At 51.4% G+C, this 17,457-nt stretch overlaps 1 protein-coding gene across 9 annotated transcripts in view; it reads left to right on the top strand.

Moving 5' to 3' along the window:
* Positions 1 to 17,457, top strand: part of CUX1 (cut like homeobox 1) — a 471,463-nt gene that overhangs the window by 391,006 nt on the left and 63,000 nt on the right. For 5 of the 9 annotated variants that reach the window (XM_039460712.2, XM_039460705.2, XM_074390309.1 and 2 more), the window contains one exon: positions 442 to 498. The exons of the other annotated variants lie outside the window; for them this stretch is intronic. In XM_039460712.2, the coding sequence (XP_039316646.1) occupies positions 442 to 498 (57 nt within the window). The remainder of the gene's footprint in view (positions 1 to 441; positions 499 to 17,457) is intronic. 9 annotated transcript variants of the gene reach the window in all.

Genomic DNA, 17,457 nt, shown 5'->3' on the forward strand with positions numbered 1-17,457 from the left:
CCCCCCGCGGTTTACTGGCGCTGGGGGGACAGAACCGCTCCCTTCCTCCACAGCCTGTCACCAGTGGCCTGACTATTACAGTGTTCAGGAGAGAAGATCGTGCCTGTCTAATTTTATAAGCAGCAGAAAATGAGTTACCAATTTAAAAACTGCTGTTTATACATAAATACAGGTAAAAGTCAAGTAGCTAAATCAGGGAGGGCGTCAGGAAAGTCAGCCAAAGGTACTCAAGCGGAAAATGTCAGAGGCGAACGCTTTCACCTGCTCCCAGCCCGGGGGCCTGGCCTTGCAGCAGCAGCGCCTCCCTGCCCTGCGGGTCCCCGCGCCCGCCCCTCCCCAGGAGGAGCGGGACGCTTCCCCCAGGCCTCGCCACCTTCAGTTAGGAAGCTTGAGGCCCTGGACTTCGTTCCTTCCTTTAATTACAGCCTTTTCCTGCTCTAGTACTCCACTCCGTGACGTCGCTCCAGGACCCCCTGCAGCAGGGCTGTGTCAGCTCAGGTAAGCAGCCGATTGCTATTGCTTTTGCATGAAATGTCTCGCTGCCTCTTCTGTTTCCTGTCCTCCGGTCTGTCCCCTGGAGGCTCCCGCGTTCTGGATTTGGGGAGCTGAATTATGGCCTCCTATCTGCAAACAGGGTCCCCGTCCGCGTCAGTTTCTAATGGAGAGTGAGGCTACGGTGCGTGGAGGGACACCGCTAAGGTTCCCAGGCCCGGTGTCATCCTTCATCCGCCCAGAGCCTTGTGTCTTTGTGTTCAGGGCTGAGGTGTAAGAGACAGATTCCCCACTCGGGGGGGGCTTACTGTCTGATAGGAAGGGACAAAGCGCAGGCACACGTCACTCCCGGTGGGGTCGTGTCGGGGGACTTCTTGTCTATCTGGAAGACATCCAGGCAGCCCTCGAAGAGGCAAACAGGAGCTTGGAGCTTGAGCAGTGGGAAAGGTAGCAGAAAGGAAATGGCCAGGAGGCCCGTGAAGACAGCTCAGGTGTGAACGGACGGAGCGCTGGGGACTGAGGTCAGAGCGTGGGAGCAGGTGGTGGCAGCAGAGGGTGGCGGCTGCAGGCTGAGAAGCTTGGTTGCTTCCTGTCTGCATTTCACAGCCCCGAGGTCTCTGGCCAGACTTGTTCTCTTTGCCACACGGTACCTGGACACAGCCCACCGAGGCTGACCCGAGGCCACGGCTCCCAGGCTCCCTCCTGCGTGCCCCCGCCTCCCCCTCGTGCGCCGAGCCCACACTTGCCGCCGAGCTTTTCACGGGCTTTTCTAAAAGCCTGGCTTTTAGAAACAGCCTGCGCTATGAGCTGGTCCTCTTTTTCCCTTTCCGTATTTTCCTAAACATGTTGATTCGTCTCCATATCCCATTGATTCATTGAAAACACAAACAAAGCTAACAGGAGCACGAAGCCCGCCAGCTTGCCGCAAGCTTCACTCGGGGAACGTGTGTAGCGCGGGGAACAGCTGGGTGGCAGCGGCTGCTGCTTCTGCAAGATCCCCAAGCCAACACACAGATGCAGCCGGAGCGCCTCGGTGGCACCTCAGTCCCCAGTTGAGAGTTCTGTGTGTTGTCCATATTCTGATTTGATTCTGACCAACGTGGAGGTCAGGAGGCTGTGTCTTGCCCGCTCCGTGGGTCTTCATGGCTGGACCTCTAGGTAGAGTGGGGGTCCATCGGGAGAAGGAATCACTCATTCTGGCTTTGCCAATTTAATGAGGAAGTACCAAGAACTCATCCAGCACTGGCTCGAGTTCAGAAACTTCAGGGAGCATAACGGGCGTAACTGTTCGTGCTGGAGTTTTACGGACATCTGCGTGGAAAGTTAGCCTTGACCCCCTGCTCCAACAGGAAGCTGGCCTTCTTTAAACTCATGAGAGTATTTGAGTCCATTGAGGCAGGACTGAACTTGGCAGAGAGTAACTAACATTTCCCAGGTCAAAACCTCTCGTTAAGCCAGGTACAGTGGCTCACACCTGTAATGCCAGCATTTTCGGAGGCTGAGGTGAACGGATCACCTGAGGTCGGAAGTTCAAGACCAGCCTGGCCAACATGGTGAAACCCCATCTCTACTAAAAATACAAAAAAAGTAGCCGGTGCGTTGGCAGGCACCTACAATCCCAGCTACTCAGGAGACTGAGGCAGGAGAATCACTTGAACCCGGGAGGTGGAGGTTGCAGTGAACTGAGATCGAACCACTGCACTCCAGCCTGAGTGATAGAGCAAGACTCCATCTCAAAAAAAAAAAAAAACAAAACCCTTGTTCCTATATAAAACAGGAAGTCTCCCTCAGTGCCAGGCCTGCTGACAATCAGTGCCAGAAGAAACTTCTCCGTGACGTAGCAAATCCTTGAAGAATGACGTTTTCCTTTGTATTGTCACAGATAGTCACCACCGTGCTGAAATGTTCATACAACAGTCACATTTCAAACCTATGAAAAACACGCTTGGCTCCTAAGAGGAATGTAAATGGCATTTGTAAAGTATCAATTTTCGTTATAGAATAAAGTCAGTTAAGACTCCTAGGGAGTCTTGCAGATTGGAAGCGGCAGAGAGAAAAAGGTGATGAGCCCCTGGATAAAACTGAAAAGGGTGTAGAAGTTGTCAGTGGTTTTTGTGAAGAGGCGACACATGGGTCTATCTCTTCCGCCCCGTGTCATTCCAGCAAGAGGGAGGTTGAGCACAGATCACTTACCCAACACCCTGAAGTCAGGAAAGTCACCAGCAGAAGCAAAAATCATGGTGACTAGGGAGAAAAATGGAAAAATGTTTCCTGTATTGCAGGAAAAATTTTTGTGTTTTTGAAACAGAGTCTCGCTCTGTCACCCAGGCCGGAGTGTGGTGGCGTGATCTCAGCTCACTGCAACGTCTGCCTCCCAGGTTTTCAAGCAGTTTTCCTGCCTCGGCCTCCTGAGTAGCTGGGACTCCAGGTGCCCACCACCACACTTGGCTAATTTTTGTAGTTTTAGTAGAGACGGGTTTTCACCATGTTGGCCAGGCTGGTCTCGAACTCCTGACCTCAGGTGATCTGCCCACCTCAGCCTCCCAAAGTGCTGGGATTACAGGTGTGAGCCACCATGGCTAGCCAGGAAAATTTTTAAAAACTATGTAGCGTAATGATGGCTAAGCAAAAATGTTTCTCTGGAAGGAAGGCCTTGCCAGAAAGAAAAGAGATTATCATATGGCTTTCCTTGTCTGAAACTTTACTATCAGAGGTTACTTTTCAAGAGAGTTTCACACAGTGGCTCATGCCTGTAATCCCAGCACTTTGGGAAGCCAAAGCAGACAGATCGCCTGAGCTTAGGCGTTCGAGACCAGCCTGGGCAACATGGTGAAACCCTGTCTCTACAAAAAATGCAAAAATTAGCCGAGCATGGTGGCACACACCTGTAGTTCCAGCTTCCTGGGAGACTGAGGCAGGAGGATTGCTTGAGCCCAGGAGGTCGAGGCTGGCATAAGCCAAGATCACACCGCTACACTCCAGGCTGGGTGACAGAGGGAGACCCTGTCTCAAAAAAATTTTTAAATCTATATTTGCGGTATATAGATGTGCGTGTGTGTGTGTGATGGAGTCTCGCTCTGTCAGCCAGGCTGGAGTGCAGTGGCACGATCTCAGCTCACTGCAACCTTCATCTCCTAGGTTCAAGTGATTCTCCCACTTCAGCCTCCCAAGTAACTGGGATTACCTGCATGCATTACCACACCCAGCTAGTTTTTGTATTTTTCGTAGAGATGGGGTTTCACCATCTTGGCCAGGCTGGTCTCGAACTCCCGACCTCAGGCGATCCGCCCGCCTTAGCCTCCCAAAGTGCTGGGATTACAGGCATGGGCCACTGTGCCTGGCCCAGTATAGGAAATTTAATTTAGAAAAATACAGCTGCTTTCTAATAGTGGTTGTTAGTAAATCCTTGGGACGAGGGACAATGAGATTCTCTAGAATCTTCCTTGACAGTGTCTCTGTGGAAGCTTTCAGCATTGCTGCCCCGAAGCAGGGGAGCGAGCCTCTGTCCTAAGATTGCTACAAGATTCCGATACCCTGTTCCTCCCATGGCTACCTCGGAATCCTTTCAAGGGGCCCCCAGCCCAGAAGATGCTCCGTCCTTGGTCGTAGCTCCTTCCGTTCCCTGCCTTAAGCAGCTCGCTGTGGTAGAAGCAGGTTTCTGCAGGAAGGTCATCGCAAGCCTAGCTTGGCTTCTTCCTGAATCTTGGTGAGCAACGATCAGTGCTGGAGATTCCAGGCCTTGAAGGTGGACTGGCGGTTGGATGACCCTCCCAGGTAGGCAGGTACTATGGACAACTTGCTCAGCCAGCCACAGCCCTGCAGGAAGGGAAGCGGGCTGACAGCAGAGACCATGGGGGCCACTGGCTCTGAGCTCGGTTACCATGGCGATCAGGTGCCCTGCACTAGAGTGGCCTCGCCCATCTGAACAGCGAGCTGCTGGCCCAGGAGTCTGTTTTCCTCACTGAAGAACTCCCGCCGGCCTCTTCCTGCTGGGCTCTGTTGCCCCGTCAGTCCCTCCGTTCTCCTTAATGACTTAGATGCCAAATCGGCCAAAAAGGAGAGAGAAACGGACGTTTCATTCACATCATTGCTTTTTCCTCTTGGCAGATATAAGCGGTTCTCGGTGTTCCTCTGAGAATCCAGGCATGGGGGTGACGGCCTTGGGCATTAAGGAAATTTGATGCCATTTGTAACCAGCAGCATCACTAGCGATCCGCTACTTTTTCTTCGATGCTATTGCTTGAAAAGGCTTAAGGTGCCGGGCCCAGTGGCTCACCCCTGTAATCCCAGCACTTTGGGAGGCTGAGGCAGGTGGTTCACGAGGTCAGGAGTTCAAGACCAGCCTGGCCAACATGGTGAAACCCCGTCTCTATTAAAAATACAAAAAATTAGCCAGGCATGGTGGCACACGCCCGTAATCCCAGCTACTCAAGAGGCTGAGGCAGAGAATTACTTAAACCCGCGAGGTGGAGGTTGCAGTGAGCCAAGATCACGCCACTGCACTCCAGCCCGGGCAACAGTGCAAGACTCTGTCTTAAAAAAATAAAAATAAATAAATGAAAAAGCTTAAGGTGAGCAGTAGGTTCCATGCCAGTCATGAGTAACTTTTTTTTTTTTTTTTTTTTTTTTTGAGATGGAATCTTGTTCTGTTGCCCAGGATGGAGTACAGTGGTGCAGTCTCGGCTCACTACAACCTCTGCCTCCCAGGTTCAAGCAATTCCCCTGCCTCAACCTCCCAAGTAGCTGGAACTACAGGCACAGGCCACCATGCCCAGCTAATTTTTTGTATTTTAATAGAGACAGGGTCGTCTCAATCTCCTGACCTTGTGATCCGCCCACCTCGGCCTCCAAAGTACTGGGATGACAGGTATAGAAAAAGGGTTCTTAAAGGACAAATCTTGAGACCAGTTACCTGTTCACAGATTTCCTGGTGCATCTTAACTTTCTACAAGTACTTTTGTGTTGGCTTCTTGCAAAATGCTCAGCATCTCGGGGGACGAAGCGCGGTGTAGTTATAACCAGGGTCGTCTTTGGTCTGATTTGGAAAACTACATTTGGAGATGGAGTTGCAGGTAGTCCTTGGTGACTGATTTTGCAAGCGCCTCTTGTCTGCCCGTCATTCTCGGACGTCACACTACTTAGCCACAGCACGCGTTCACAGTGGAGAAGGTAGGGGCTCATTCAGGCTTGTGTTCTCAGACTGTGGCCTGCTTATCATTTAGCAATTTATTTTATCTTATCCTATGTATTTTATTTTTCGTAGATAGATGGGGTCTCACTCTGTTGCCCAGGCTGGAGTACAGTGGCATGATCATAGCTCACTGCAGCCTCAATCTTCGAGGCTCAAGCAGTCCTCCTGCCTTGGCCTCCCAAGTAGCAGAGACTACAGATGCACACCACCACTCCCAGCCAAATTTTTATTTTTTGTAGAGATCAGATCTCCCTATGTTGCCCTGGCTGGTCTCAAACTCCCGTGCTCGAGCAATCCTCCCACTTCAGCCTCCCAAAGTACTGGGATGACAGGTATGAGCCACCACGCCTGGCCTCTTTGTCATTCCTTAAAACTCATTTCATCTTCACAGTTCCTTGGCATAACTAATGTTTTTGAAGGAGACAAGAGACAGCTCTAGAAGGGAAAGAGAAAGAGAAGAGGGGAAAGGAAAGAGATGATCCTGGATTCAACATTACTCATGACATTATGGGCAGGAAGAAACGAGAGCATTCTCCCCAGGGCACTCTGCTTTATCACTTTATCACTCTGTCACCCAGGCTGGAATACAGTGGCACAATCTCAGCTCACTGCAGCCTTGGACTCCCAGGTTCAGGTGATCCTCCCACCTCAGCCTCCCAAGCAGCTGAGACTATAGGCATGAGCCACCATGCCCAGCCTGGAACTGATTTTGGTTTTTTGTTTCTTGAGATGGGGTCTCGCTCTGTCACCCAGGCTGGAGTGCAGTGACACAAGCACAGCTCTCAGTACAGCCTCAACTTCTGAGACTCAAACAATCCTCTCTCCTCAGCCTCCTGAGTGGCTGAGACTTACAGGCACTTGCCACCACACTGGGCTAATTTTTTAATTTTTTGTAGAAGTGTGGGTTTATTCTTATTTTTTTTTTTTTTTTTTTTTTTTTTTTTTGAGATCGAGTCTCGCTCTGTCGCCCAGGCTACAGTGCAGTGGTGTGATCTCAGCTCACTGCCATTTCCGCTTCCTGGGTTCCAGAAATTCTCCTGCCTCAGCCTCCCACCTGCCTCCATGCCCGGCTAATTTTTGTATTTTTAGTAGAGATGGGGTTTCACCATGTTGACCAGACTGATCTCAAACTCCTGACCTCAGGCAGTCCACCCGCCTCAACCTCCCAAAGTGCTAGGATTACAGGTGTGAGCCACCACACACGTGGCCTTTTTTATCCTTCTATTTCCAAATATCCAAGTAAGTTGGAGAAGTAGGGGTTTTCTCTGTTGCCAGGGCTGGTCTTAAACTCCTGGCCTCTGAAAGTGCTGAGATTACAGAAGTGAGCCACCACCCTTGGCCACTTTGTAATTTTGTAATCTGGGAGCGTTTCACTGCTGTAACTAACAAGCTGTTGTGTCTGCGTTCACACTGGCTTCAGGTGTGTTACGGCTCTCCGGGTGGAAGGATGGCCCACTGTCCTTGGATGAATTGTGAAATACCCGGCTCTTTCCCAGCATGTTAGGAATGATGGGTTCGAAGCCTTCTCTGCTGCCTGTTCTGTTCCCAGTCAGCCAACAGAGTATCAGTTGCCTCTTTGGGAGGGCAGCTGCTAAAGGCTGTCTCTAACGTGGGTGGTCTGATGTGTGCCCCTCTTTGACATGAAGCCGACGGGGCTGTGGGCTGTCCATGACCTTGTACAGCTGGGAAGTCCCCATGGCCACAGCCCCTATTGAGGTCAGGTCTACATTCCTTTCGAATGTGTGTGTGTGTCATGCTCATGGCTGTTAGCTGGTTCCCACCAGACAGCCCAGGAGCACGTGTCCAGGGCTCTTCCGCTTTGAACTCTACAAGCAGATTCCAAAGCAGTGTCCTTGGTAAGCAGTCAGCTCCCCCACGTCCATGGCTAACTGTCAGCGCCAGGGGCATGTGGATAGCATGTTAATATGGACGGGAGCGGCTGATTGCACCCCTGGAAATTCCACAGCACTGTCTAAACCAGGCAGCGGCTGGGTGCAGTGGCTCACGCCTGCAATCCCAGCAATTTGGGAGGCCAAGGCAGGTGGATCACTTGAGGTCAGAAGTTTGAGACCAACCTGGCCAACGTGGTGAAACCCCATCTCTACTAAAAATATAAAAATAAGCCAGGCATGGTGGCATGCACCTGTAATTCCTGCTACTCAGGAAGCTGATGTAAGAGAATCGCTTGAACCTCGGAGATGGAGGCTGCAGTGAGCCGAGATCACACCATCGCTGTCACAGCGCAGCTCTGATAGTGCCACTGCGCTGCAGCCCGGGTAGCAAAGCAGGACCATGTCTCCCCGCAGCACCAAAAAAAAAAAGAAGACTCTTCAGTCGGAGACATTAAAGAATCAGCTTTTCGGCTGGGTGTGGTGGCTCACATCTGTAATCCCTGCATTTTGGGAGGCTGAGGCAGGCGAATCACCTGAGGTCAAGGAGTTCGAGACCAGCCTGGGCAACGTGGTGTGATCTTGGCTCACTGCAAACTCCGTCTCTACTGAAAATATAAAAATTAGCCAGGCATGGTGACACACACCTGTAATCCCAGCTACCTGGGAGGCTGAGGCAGGAGAATTGGTTGAACCCGGAAGGCGAGGGTTGCAGTGAGCCAAGATCACACCATTGCACTCCAGCCTGGGCGACAAGAGTGAAACTCCATCTAAAAAAAAAAAAAATCTTGCTGAGCTAAGATGCAAAGGGGCTGGCTTGTGCCACCGCAAACCCTTCCAGAGTGGGTGAGGCAGGCTGTGTGAAGGCAGCGTGGGAGGGCCAGGCTGACAGGAATGAGGCTGCGGGGGCTGCCCTGAGAGCCACAAGAGGAAGGGCAGATGCGATTCTCAAAAGCTCCTTGATGTGCAACGTGTCAGGCTCACTTGGGGACCTTGCCTGGAAGCCCCTCTGTCACTGTCCGTGACCTGCATGTTCAGTTCCCCAAGCCCCTCCAGATGATGTGGGACTCACGATATGGGGACTGGCCACATGTTCCTAGAACCAGCACCCTGTGACATTTACGCAGGAGAGCACGGGTGTGCGGACGGCCTTTTGCTCCTGGGACAGCCCAGCCTAGAGGACCCCGCACGCGCAGCCCCTGCACACGCACCCCGGGCAGCCAGTGCTGAGCACCGCAGCCCACTTTAGGTTTTGTTTCAAAGCAGCCAACGTCGCTGCCATCCAGCGAGCAAGGCGGCCTCCACAGGCTGCCAGCGCCACCCCAGCACCCTGCGTTCCCAGCTCCTGGCACCACCGTCGTCACGCGTCCTTGCTGACGGCTGCTTGGACAGAACTCGGCCCCCAAAGTCTCTGTTCCTAGAGCAGAATTTGTCCCTGTGCCTCACCCAAAGAAAGGGGAGAAGCCGTAGCCCAGAGTCACGGATTTATTGGACTTTTTGGTTTTTATTAGGATTTGCAGGATTTTTTCCAAGAAGTAAAATGCACCGTAGTTACAAAATACAAGCATTGAAACTTTACAATCTTTTAAAGAAATCAGTTGCTGGCCCTCTCTCATCATCCTGCCACGACACCCAGCTAATTCTTTGCTATTTAGCAGAGATGGGGTTTCCATGTTGCTCAGTCTGGTCTCGAACTCCTGACTTCAGGTGATCCAGCTCACCTAGGCCTCCCAAAGTGCTGGATTACAAGTGTACACCACCGCACCCATCCACATGTCCGCCTTTAAAACAGAATCTGGTCGAATCTTCCCACCTCCTTTGGTGGGGACTGTCCCTCACGGAGGGAGCAGGGGTCCCCTGGCACCACAGTCCCTGAGAGGTGATATGCGTGTGCCTGTCCAAAGTCTCAACTTCTGTACAAGGTCGTTCCATCCTTGGAAGTTGCCTGTTCATTGACGAATTCCGTAAAATGGACACAAAACCTTGAGCTTCCAGAGTAAGACTGCAGGTCCGAGGTCATCACTCAAGCCATTTGGGGCCACGCTAGTATGGAATCAGGCCAGCTAGGCTGGACACAGCCAGTGCGGCTGAGGGGTCACATAACTCTCATTCTTTCCGTCGCTTTCCCTGGACCCTCTGTCCTGCGGCTCCCCGGCTTCCCCTTCTGAAAAGGCCCAGGCAGGCCCAGCCCAGCTTGTAGACACATCCGGTTCTCTCCCCTTCAGGCTTGCCATAGAAAACAGAATTTACAGCACAGTGGGCATTCAGTACAAGAGGCAAAAGTAGGTCATAAGAGCAAATGAGGACTTCAGTGTTCAGTGGTTGAGGTCTAGGGAAGGAATGAAGGAGCTTAAATGACTGGAAATCCTCAGGTGATTGCAGAAAGTGGGTGGTAATAAAACAAGGGCATGCACGTGCTGGCGTGGTCTCTGTGCCACTCACAGAGCTGATGTCTTTAATCCTTAATCAATAAGTGAGGCTGGTCCTGGTGGCTCATGCCTATAATCCCAGCACTTTGGGAGGCCGAGGTGGGTGGATCACCTGAGGTCAGGAGTTCGAGACCAGCCTGGCCAACATGGAGAAACCCCATCTGTACTAAAAATATAAAAATTAGCCAAGCATGGTGGCAGACACCTGTAATCTCAGCTACTCGGGAGGCCGAGGCAGGAGAATCACTTGAACCCGGAGGGTGGTTGCAGTGAGCCGAGATCACACCACTACAATTCAGCGTGGGCAACAAGATTGAAACTTCATCTCAAAAAAAAAAAAAAAATAATAATATCAGTAAGTGGAAATGGTTCCCTCCTCTCACGGATGAGGTAAACCAAGGCTCAGAAACAGAGATAATTTGTGATTTGCCCCAATCAAGAAGGAGGTGGTGGCCAGGCACAGTGGCTGACACCTGTAATCCCAACCCTTTGGGCGGCCGAGACGGGAAGATCACTTGAGCCCAGGAGTTTGAGACCAGCCTGAGCAACATAGCAAGACCCCGTCTCTACAGGAAATCTTAAATTTAGGTGAGCATGGTGGTGCTCGCCTGTAGTCCCAGCTGCTTGGGAGGCTGAGGCAGGAGGATTGCCCGAGCCCAGGAGTAGAATCAACAAATCAGCGACAGTACCGAAGCCACGTTTACGAGGTTTGCCCGTTGCAGAATGTGTAACCTGCCTGGCCTAGGATTCGCGGAGTGTCCATGCCGCTTTGAAACCTCTTCTGGTCTAAATTCAGTGAACCGGTGGACACTGGACTGAGGTCCTCTCCCTGCATGCAGCAGGGCAGCCCCACTCTTAAGCTGTCACAGCCGCCTGTAGCTATGGCAACACTCTGACCCCAGCCGCGTGCGGACTGGCCCGAGGGACCTGCCCCGCTCCTGGCGAGGTGTAAGGAGGGGAGTCCCTTAATGGCATTGCCCTGGATAGAATGGGTGCCAGGCAGGAGGCTTCCACTGGGGTCTCCTCTGGATTCTGGATTTACTTCCCTTTGGAGCTGGATTCCTAAATATAGCCCGAGTCTGAATTGGCAGATGTTGGGTTTGTCCTTTCCACGAGGACCAAAATTAGTCTGTCATTTCGCAACTAAATAAAGCAGCCAAACGGCCTTTATACCAACTTTGCAACGAGGAGGTAGTTGGAACGTTCTATATGATAAGAAAACTTTCATGGAAACCGTAGCAGCCCCTCTGAACCCAGGAGGCTGAGGAGAGAGGTCACGTGGGCCCCAGAGGGACACTCCTTCGTCGCCATCAGATCTTCTCGTTCCTGAGTTAAGGTCAGTTTTGTTTCACGTGGCTTAAAACACCTTGTGAATATAGAGAAGAGAATCAGTGCTCCCCAGAAATAGCACTCCGAGAGCACAGCAATGGTTACTCTGACTTTTTTTTTTTTTTTTTTTTTTTTTTTTTTTTTTTTGGCAGGCAAAGAAAAATCTGTCCAGAGTGCCTGGAGCTGGGTTAGTGCAGGGACTCCCCAGGGGCGGCAGAAAGATGTTATAATCAATTATCACATCATAACACTGATGTATGATAATTACTGAGTGTTTCTCCTGAGATAGTGCAGCATTTGGCTGGGATGCAGTTCCTTCACAGTCCACTGCCTGATTAATATGCAAATAATAGGCTGATTGCATGATGAATGCAGAAATGAGTTCGCTGATAACGTGAGCACCGAAGCGGGAAGATGATAAATTACTTTTACTGACTGTCCTACATTAAGTACCCTTTCTCAACAATTTCATCACAAATTAAGTAAAGCAGTATGGAGAGATTAGGAGGACGTGTAAAATAATGTACCTTAATAGCTTTACTAATACAGTCGCGGAAGACGAGAATGTCAACCTGGCAGTGCCCAGCACTGTCCCAGGGCCTCATAGGGCAAACCTGGGCATTGAGTGGAAGACACGAGGCAGCCCACCACACTGGCGTGTTCCATGGGTCGCGATCGGCCATGGATTCTCCGAGGAACATTCCATTGCAGCCCAGACATTACCCGCGCCTTGGGCCAACAGGCAGCATCATGGAAGGAGGAGGGGGACAGTCTGCTCTCAGGGCAGACGAAGCATCCTCTACACAGATGGGCACCCCCAAGCTGCTGTCCACCGTGTGGCTGCAGGAAAGGAACATTTCTGAGCAGCAGGCCTAGAAGACTCAGAAAGAAAACAATATTTAAGACCTCCTGCTTGGGCCTAGTAGCTCCTGCCTGTAATCCCAGCACTTTGGGAGGCTGAGGGAGCGAATCACGAGGTCAAGAGATCGAGACCATCCTGACCAACATGGTGAAACCCCGTCTCTACTAAAAATACAAAAATTGACTGGGCATGGTGGCGCGCGCCTGTAATCCCAGCTACTCAGGAGGCTGAGGCAGGAGAATTGCTTGAACCTGGGAGGCGGAGGTTGCAGTGAGCCGAGATCACGCCATTGCACTCCAGCCTGGCGCCTGGTGATGGAATGAGACTCTGTCTCAAAAAAATAAAAAAGACGTCCTGCTTGGGGATAGTGGCTCCTGCCTGTAATCCAAGCACTTTGGGAGGCTGAGGTGGGAGGCTTGCTTGAGGCCAGGAGTTTGAGACCAAGCCTGGACAACTTGGGGAAACCTCATCTCTACAAAAAATACAAAAGTTAGCCAGGCACGGTGGTGGGCATCTATAGACTGTAGTTCCAGCTACTTGGGAGGCTGAGATGGGAGGATCGTTGGACCCCAGGAGGTGGAGGTTGCAGTGAGCTGAGATCACGCCGCTGCACTCCACCCTGAGCAACAGAGCAAGACCCCATCTCAAAAAAACAAACAAACAAAAAGACCTCCTTGACTTCTTTTTAGCTCTTCCAAGTCTCAGAAATCCGGAAAAATGAATTTCACTATCAGAATGGCAATGGGCATACCAGCCAGAGAACATGACTTGGTAAGGGACAGGCAGGTTTTCCCAAAGCCAAAATTGAACCCTTGGGAAAAAGAGGGTACACGTACATATACACACACACTGTCTCACACGCACACATTCTCTCTCTCTCTCACACACACACACACACACACACATTCACACAGTGATTGATCTTTGATTACAGCAAAGCAGTTTCACTAGAGGCTTTGTTTTTTCCCATCTCAGTAATATATATTTAGACTGTTTGTATGACATACATTTTGTCTTAACGCACAGGGACGCATTGATAAGTGTTCGTACACACAGCTGGCTTGGTAATAAGGTTATTGAAGGTAATTTGAAAGCATCGTTTCTGAAGCAGTATGGATGTCTAGAAAAGCTGGAACAAGGCGAGCCTATGCCCCTGAAGCAGGGCCATCTGTGTCACCCGGTGTCCCTTCAGCAGTCTGGCCAGACTGGGACTTTACTACCAAAACTGAATTGTAATGTAAGCAGGGTTTTTAATTTTTAATATCTCCACGCTCTGCTTTTGATATGCTTATTTCCTGAAGAGCTTATAAAAGATACACAAGCCAAATGAGCCCAGCGGGAGAGCGAGTTGACACTCCGACTCCCTGGCAGGTCCCCTCCCTGCCCACGGGTGAGCTCTGGTTCCCGCCAGCCACAGGGGCATGTCACCTCTGCAGCTTCTTCCACGTACATTTCAGGCCAACACAGACTTTGTAAGATCATTTCTCCCCAGCGTCCTTTCCCACGTTGGGGAGATGAAAGAGGAGAGGAGAGGCCGGGCTCGGTGGCTCATCCCTGTCATTCCACCACTTTGGGAGGCTGAGGTGGGCGGATCACGAGCCTGGCCAACATGGCGAAACCTCGTCTCTACTAAAAATACAAAATTAGCCCGGCATGGTGGTATGTGCCTGTAATCCCAGCTACTTGGGAGGCTAAGGCAGGAGCATCGCTTGAACCTTTGAGGCAGAGGTTGCGGTGAGCCGAGATCATGCCATTGCACTACAGCCGGGGCAACAGGGCAAGACTCCATCTCAAAAAAAAAAAAGGAGAGAGAGAGAGAGAGAGAGAGGTGTAGAAAACCATCCCAGAGGGAGGGAAGCACACAGCGGTGTCTCCTCGTTAGAAGAGCCGATGGTTGACTTCTCAGAGCGACTTCTTACTTAGTAGCCAAGACCACACTGCCTGCAACCCCCAGACCCTGTCCGACACTGGCGTCGGCTGCCCTCCCCAAAAACACCCTCGACCCAGGCTCTGTGTTTGGTGACCTGCTTGGCAACATCAGCTTCCGCTTTGGTGGCAGGATGTGGGGGCACAGGGTCTGCCTTGCTCACAGCTGTGCCCCCACTACCCGGCATGTGGAGGGAAGCCACAGGTCCCACCTTCGAGCACCCTAGAAGTTAGCTGTGGGGAGGTAAAATACAAACCTTGCTCTAATTGAAGTAGGTTTTCTTTGGTAATAAAGTATTTGGGGTCGGGTACGGTGGCTCATGCCTGTAATCCCAGCACTTTGGGAGGTCAGGGCAGGAGGATCACTTGAGCTCAGGAGTTCAAGACTAGCCTGGGCAACATAGTGAGACCCTATCTCTACAAATAATAACAAATTAGCTAGACATGGTGGTGCATGTTGTAGTTCTGGCTGCTCGGGAGGCTGGGTCTCGGGGATTGCTTGAGCCCGTGAGGTCGATGCTGCAGCAGCCATGATTACCACTTTACTCCGGCCTGGACAACAGGATGAGACCATGTCTCAAAAGTGAGGGAGAGAAATGACTTTGGCTCCCATGTCATTATAGGAGTTTCTTGGGCAAACCTAAAAATATATATTATTGGCCAGACACGGTGGCTCATGCCTGTAATTCTAGCACTTTGGGAGGCTGAGGCAGGAAGATCACTTGAGTCCAGGAGTTCAAGACCAGCCTGGGCAACATAGTGAGACCCTCGTCTCGACAAAAAATTTAAAAATTAACCAGGCTTGGTAGCGCATGCCTGTTGTCCCAGCTACTCAGGAGGCAGAAGTCACAGGATCACTTGAGCCTGGGAGGCAGAGGTTGCAATGAGCCAAGATTGTACCACTACACTCCAGCCTGGACAACGGAGCAAGACCCTCCCCTCAGAAACACACACACACACACACACACACACACACACACCACACTGGCTACATAGTTGACACAGAGACACACCCCAGCACCTACTAGGTACCAGGGACTTTTAGTTTGTCTTCTTCTATTCTTTAGTCCCTGTAGAGGGTGTGCGTGTTTCTGTGCGTGTGCGTGTGTGTGTGTGTGTGTGTGTGTGTGTGTGAGAGAGAGAGAGAGAGAGAGAGAGAGAGAAATAATTGCTCTTCCATTTTATAGAAGAAACTGGCACCCATTGGTGGGGTGGACATTGATCTTTCCTGGGGTGGGGCAGAGCTATCCACTCCAACCCTTCACACACCCCCATTCCCCTACATAATCTTCCACAGGGTAGTTCTTTCTGCTGTTGAAAAACAGTGACTTGATAGATTTGGGGCTGGCGAGGGATGTGCCCAGAGCTTGATGCTGCCATTTGTATGGGCACAGACTTTCCCAAGGGGCAGAAAGCCCACCTTGACCCTCAGAAATTGGACCTTGGCATTCCCCTGCTGGCGTCAGGCATGGGCACTCACCTTCTTGGAAGGAAAGCCATTTTGCAGCCTGGCCACGCTGGGTGCGTCTCTGATATCCATCAGTATGTCGTTGAGCTACTTTTTTTTTTTTTTTTTTTTTTTTGAGATGGAGTTTCACTCTTGTTACCCAGGCTGGAGTGCAATGGCGCGATCTCGGCTCACCGCAACCTCCGCCTCCTGGGTTCAGGCAATTCTCCTGCCTCAGCCTCCTGAGTAGCTGGGATTACAGGCACGTGCCACCATGCCCAGCTAATTTTTTGTATTTTTAGTAGAGACGGGGTTTCACCATGTTGACCAGGATGGTCTCGATCTCTCAACCTCGTGATCCACCCGCCTCGGCCTCCCAAAGTGCTGGGATTACAAGCTTGAGCCACCGCGCCCGGCCGTTGAGCTACTTTTGTTTGTTTCGCGGTAGGGAAGTGTCCAGTGGCCCACGAAGGAGGCATGGAAATCTCCCCAGTGTCTCTGTGACATCTGCTAAAGTCGCCACACATTTTGTTTCAAGCTCTTGCTAATCAGTCAAGATGCGAGTCTTACTCCAAAGAAGAATACTCTAGGTTTTCTTATGAGCTGCGTCTGTCAGAGATGCAGGACTGTTCTGGTGACCATCCAGGGCTGTCAGCTTCTGCTGCTGGATTCAGAAGCAAGGCTCGGGAACCAAGGAGCCCAGCATCGCCGCCACCGCCGAGGAGAGCCTTGGTGTTCAGAAATTTTAGAGCTGGTCGTACAAGAGGGTCTCATGTTTGTGATCTGAGCCTGTATGACCAGAATACAGGAGGCCAGGTTTGGGCGTGGTGGCTCACACTGTAATCCCAGCACTTTGGGAGTCCGAGGCAGGCAGATCATTTGAGGTCAGGAGTTTGAGAACAGCCCGGCCAACATGGCGAAACCCCATCTCTACTAAAAATACAAAAATTAGCTGGGCATGGTGGTGCACACCTGTAATCCCAGCTGCTTAGGAGGCTGAGGCAGGAGAAGGGCTTGAACCCAGGAGGCGGAGGTTGCAGTGAACCGAGATCGTGCCGCTGCACTCTAGCCTGGGCAACAGAGTGAGACTCCGTCTCAAAACAAAAAAACAGGAGGCCAAATGAACATGCTATTCCCTTTTGATGCTGAGAAACTCATTTCTTCTAAACGGACTCCAGGCATAAACCCCGAGGGGTTGTGGTCTCTTCAGAGCACAGGGTCAGCCCAGGAGCAGGTCAGGTGCCCACGCCACAATCTGTCCCTCTGAAGCCAGCTAGGAAGCATCCAGGCTGGTTCTCACCCTGTTGTGGCTTCCGAAGCCATCAGTGCCACTGGCTGGAAAGGCCCACAGGCTGGGCAGCGTCTTTCTGAGCCTCCAGGGCTCCTGCTAGCCCCAGGATGCCCACACTGGGTACCTCAGAGCCCACCATGCCTCCTTGTATCTGGCGCCACTCCCTGCCACTGCCAGGCCCAACCCCTCCCTCAGGCTCTCCTTTCTTCTCCTCCCGGGCTCCTTTGCTGTTTATTATTTGTGGTGAGTTTTTTTGTCATTATTGTTTGTTTGTTTTTGTTTGTTTTTTGAGACAGAGTCTTACACTGTCACCCAGGCTGGAGTGCAGTGGCGTGATCTCAGTTCACTGTAACCTCCACCTTCTGGGTTCAAGCAATTCTTCTGCCTCAGCCTCCCGAGTAGCTGGCATTACAGGCGTGTGCCACCATGCCTGGCTAATTTTTGTATTTTCAGTAGAGACGGGGTTTCGCCACATTAGCCAGGCTGGTCTCGAACTCCTGACCTCAAGCGATCCGCCCACCTCGGACTCCCAAAGTGTCGGGATTACAGACGTGAGCTGCCTTGCCCAGCTCCCTTGCTGATTCACACTTACAAGTGCCAG

Source organism: Saimiri boliviensis, chromosome 20 (genome assembly GCF_048565385.1).
Source record: "Saimiri boliviensis isolate mSaiBol1 chromosome 20, mSaiBol1.pri, whole genome shotgun sequence".
NCBI lineage: Eukaryota > Metazoa > Chordata > Mammalia > Primates > Cebidae > Saimiri > Saimiri boliviensis.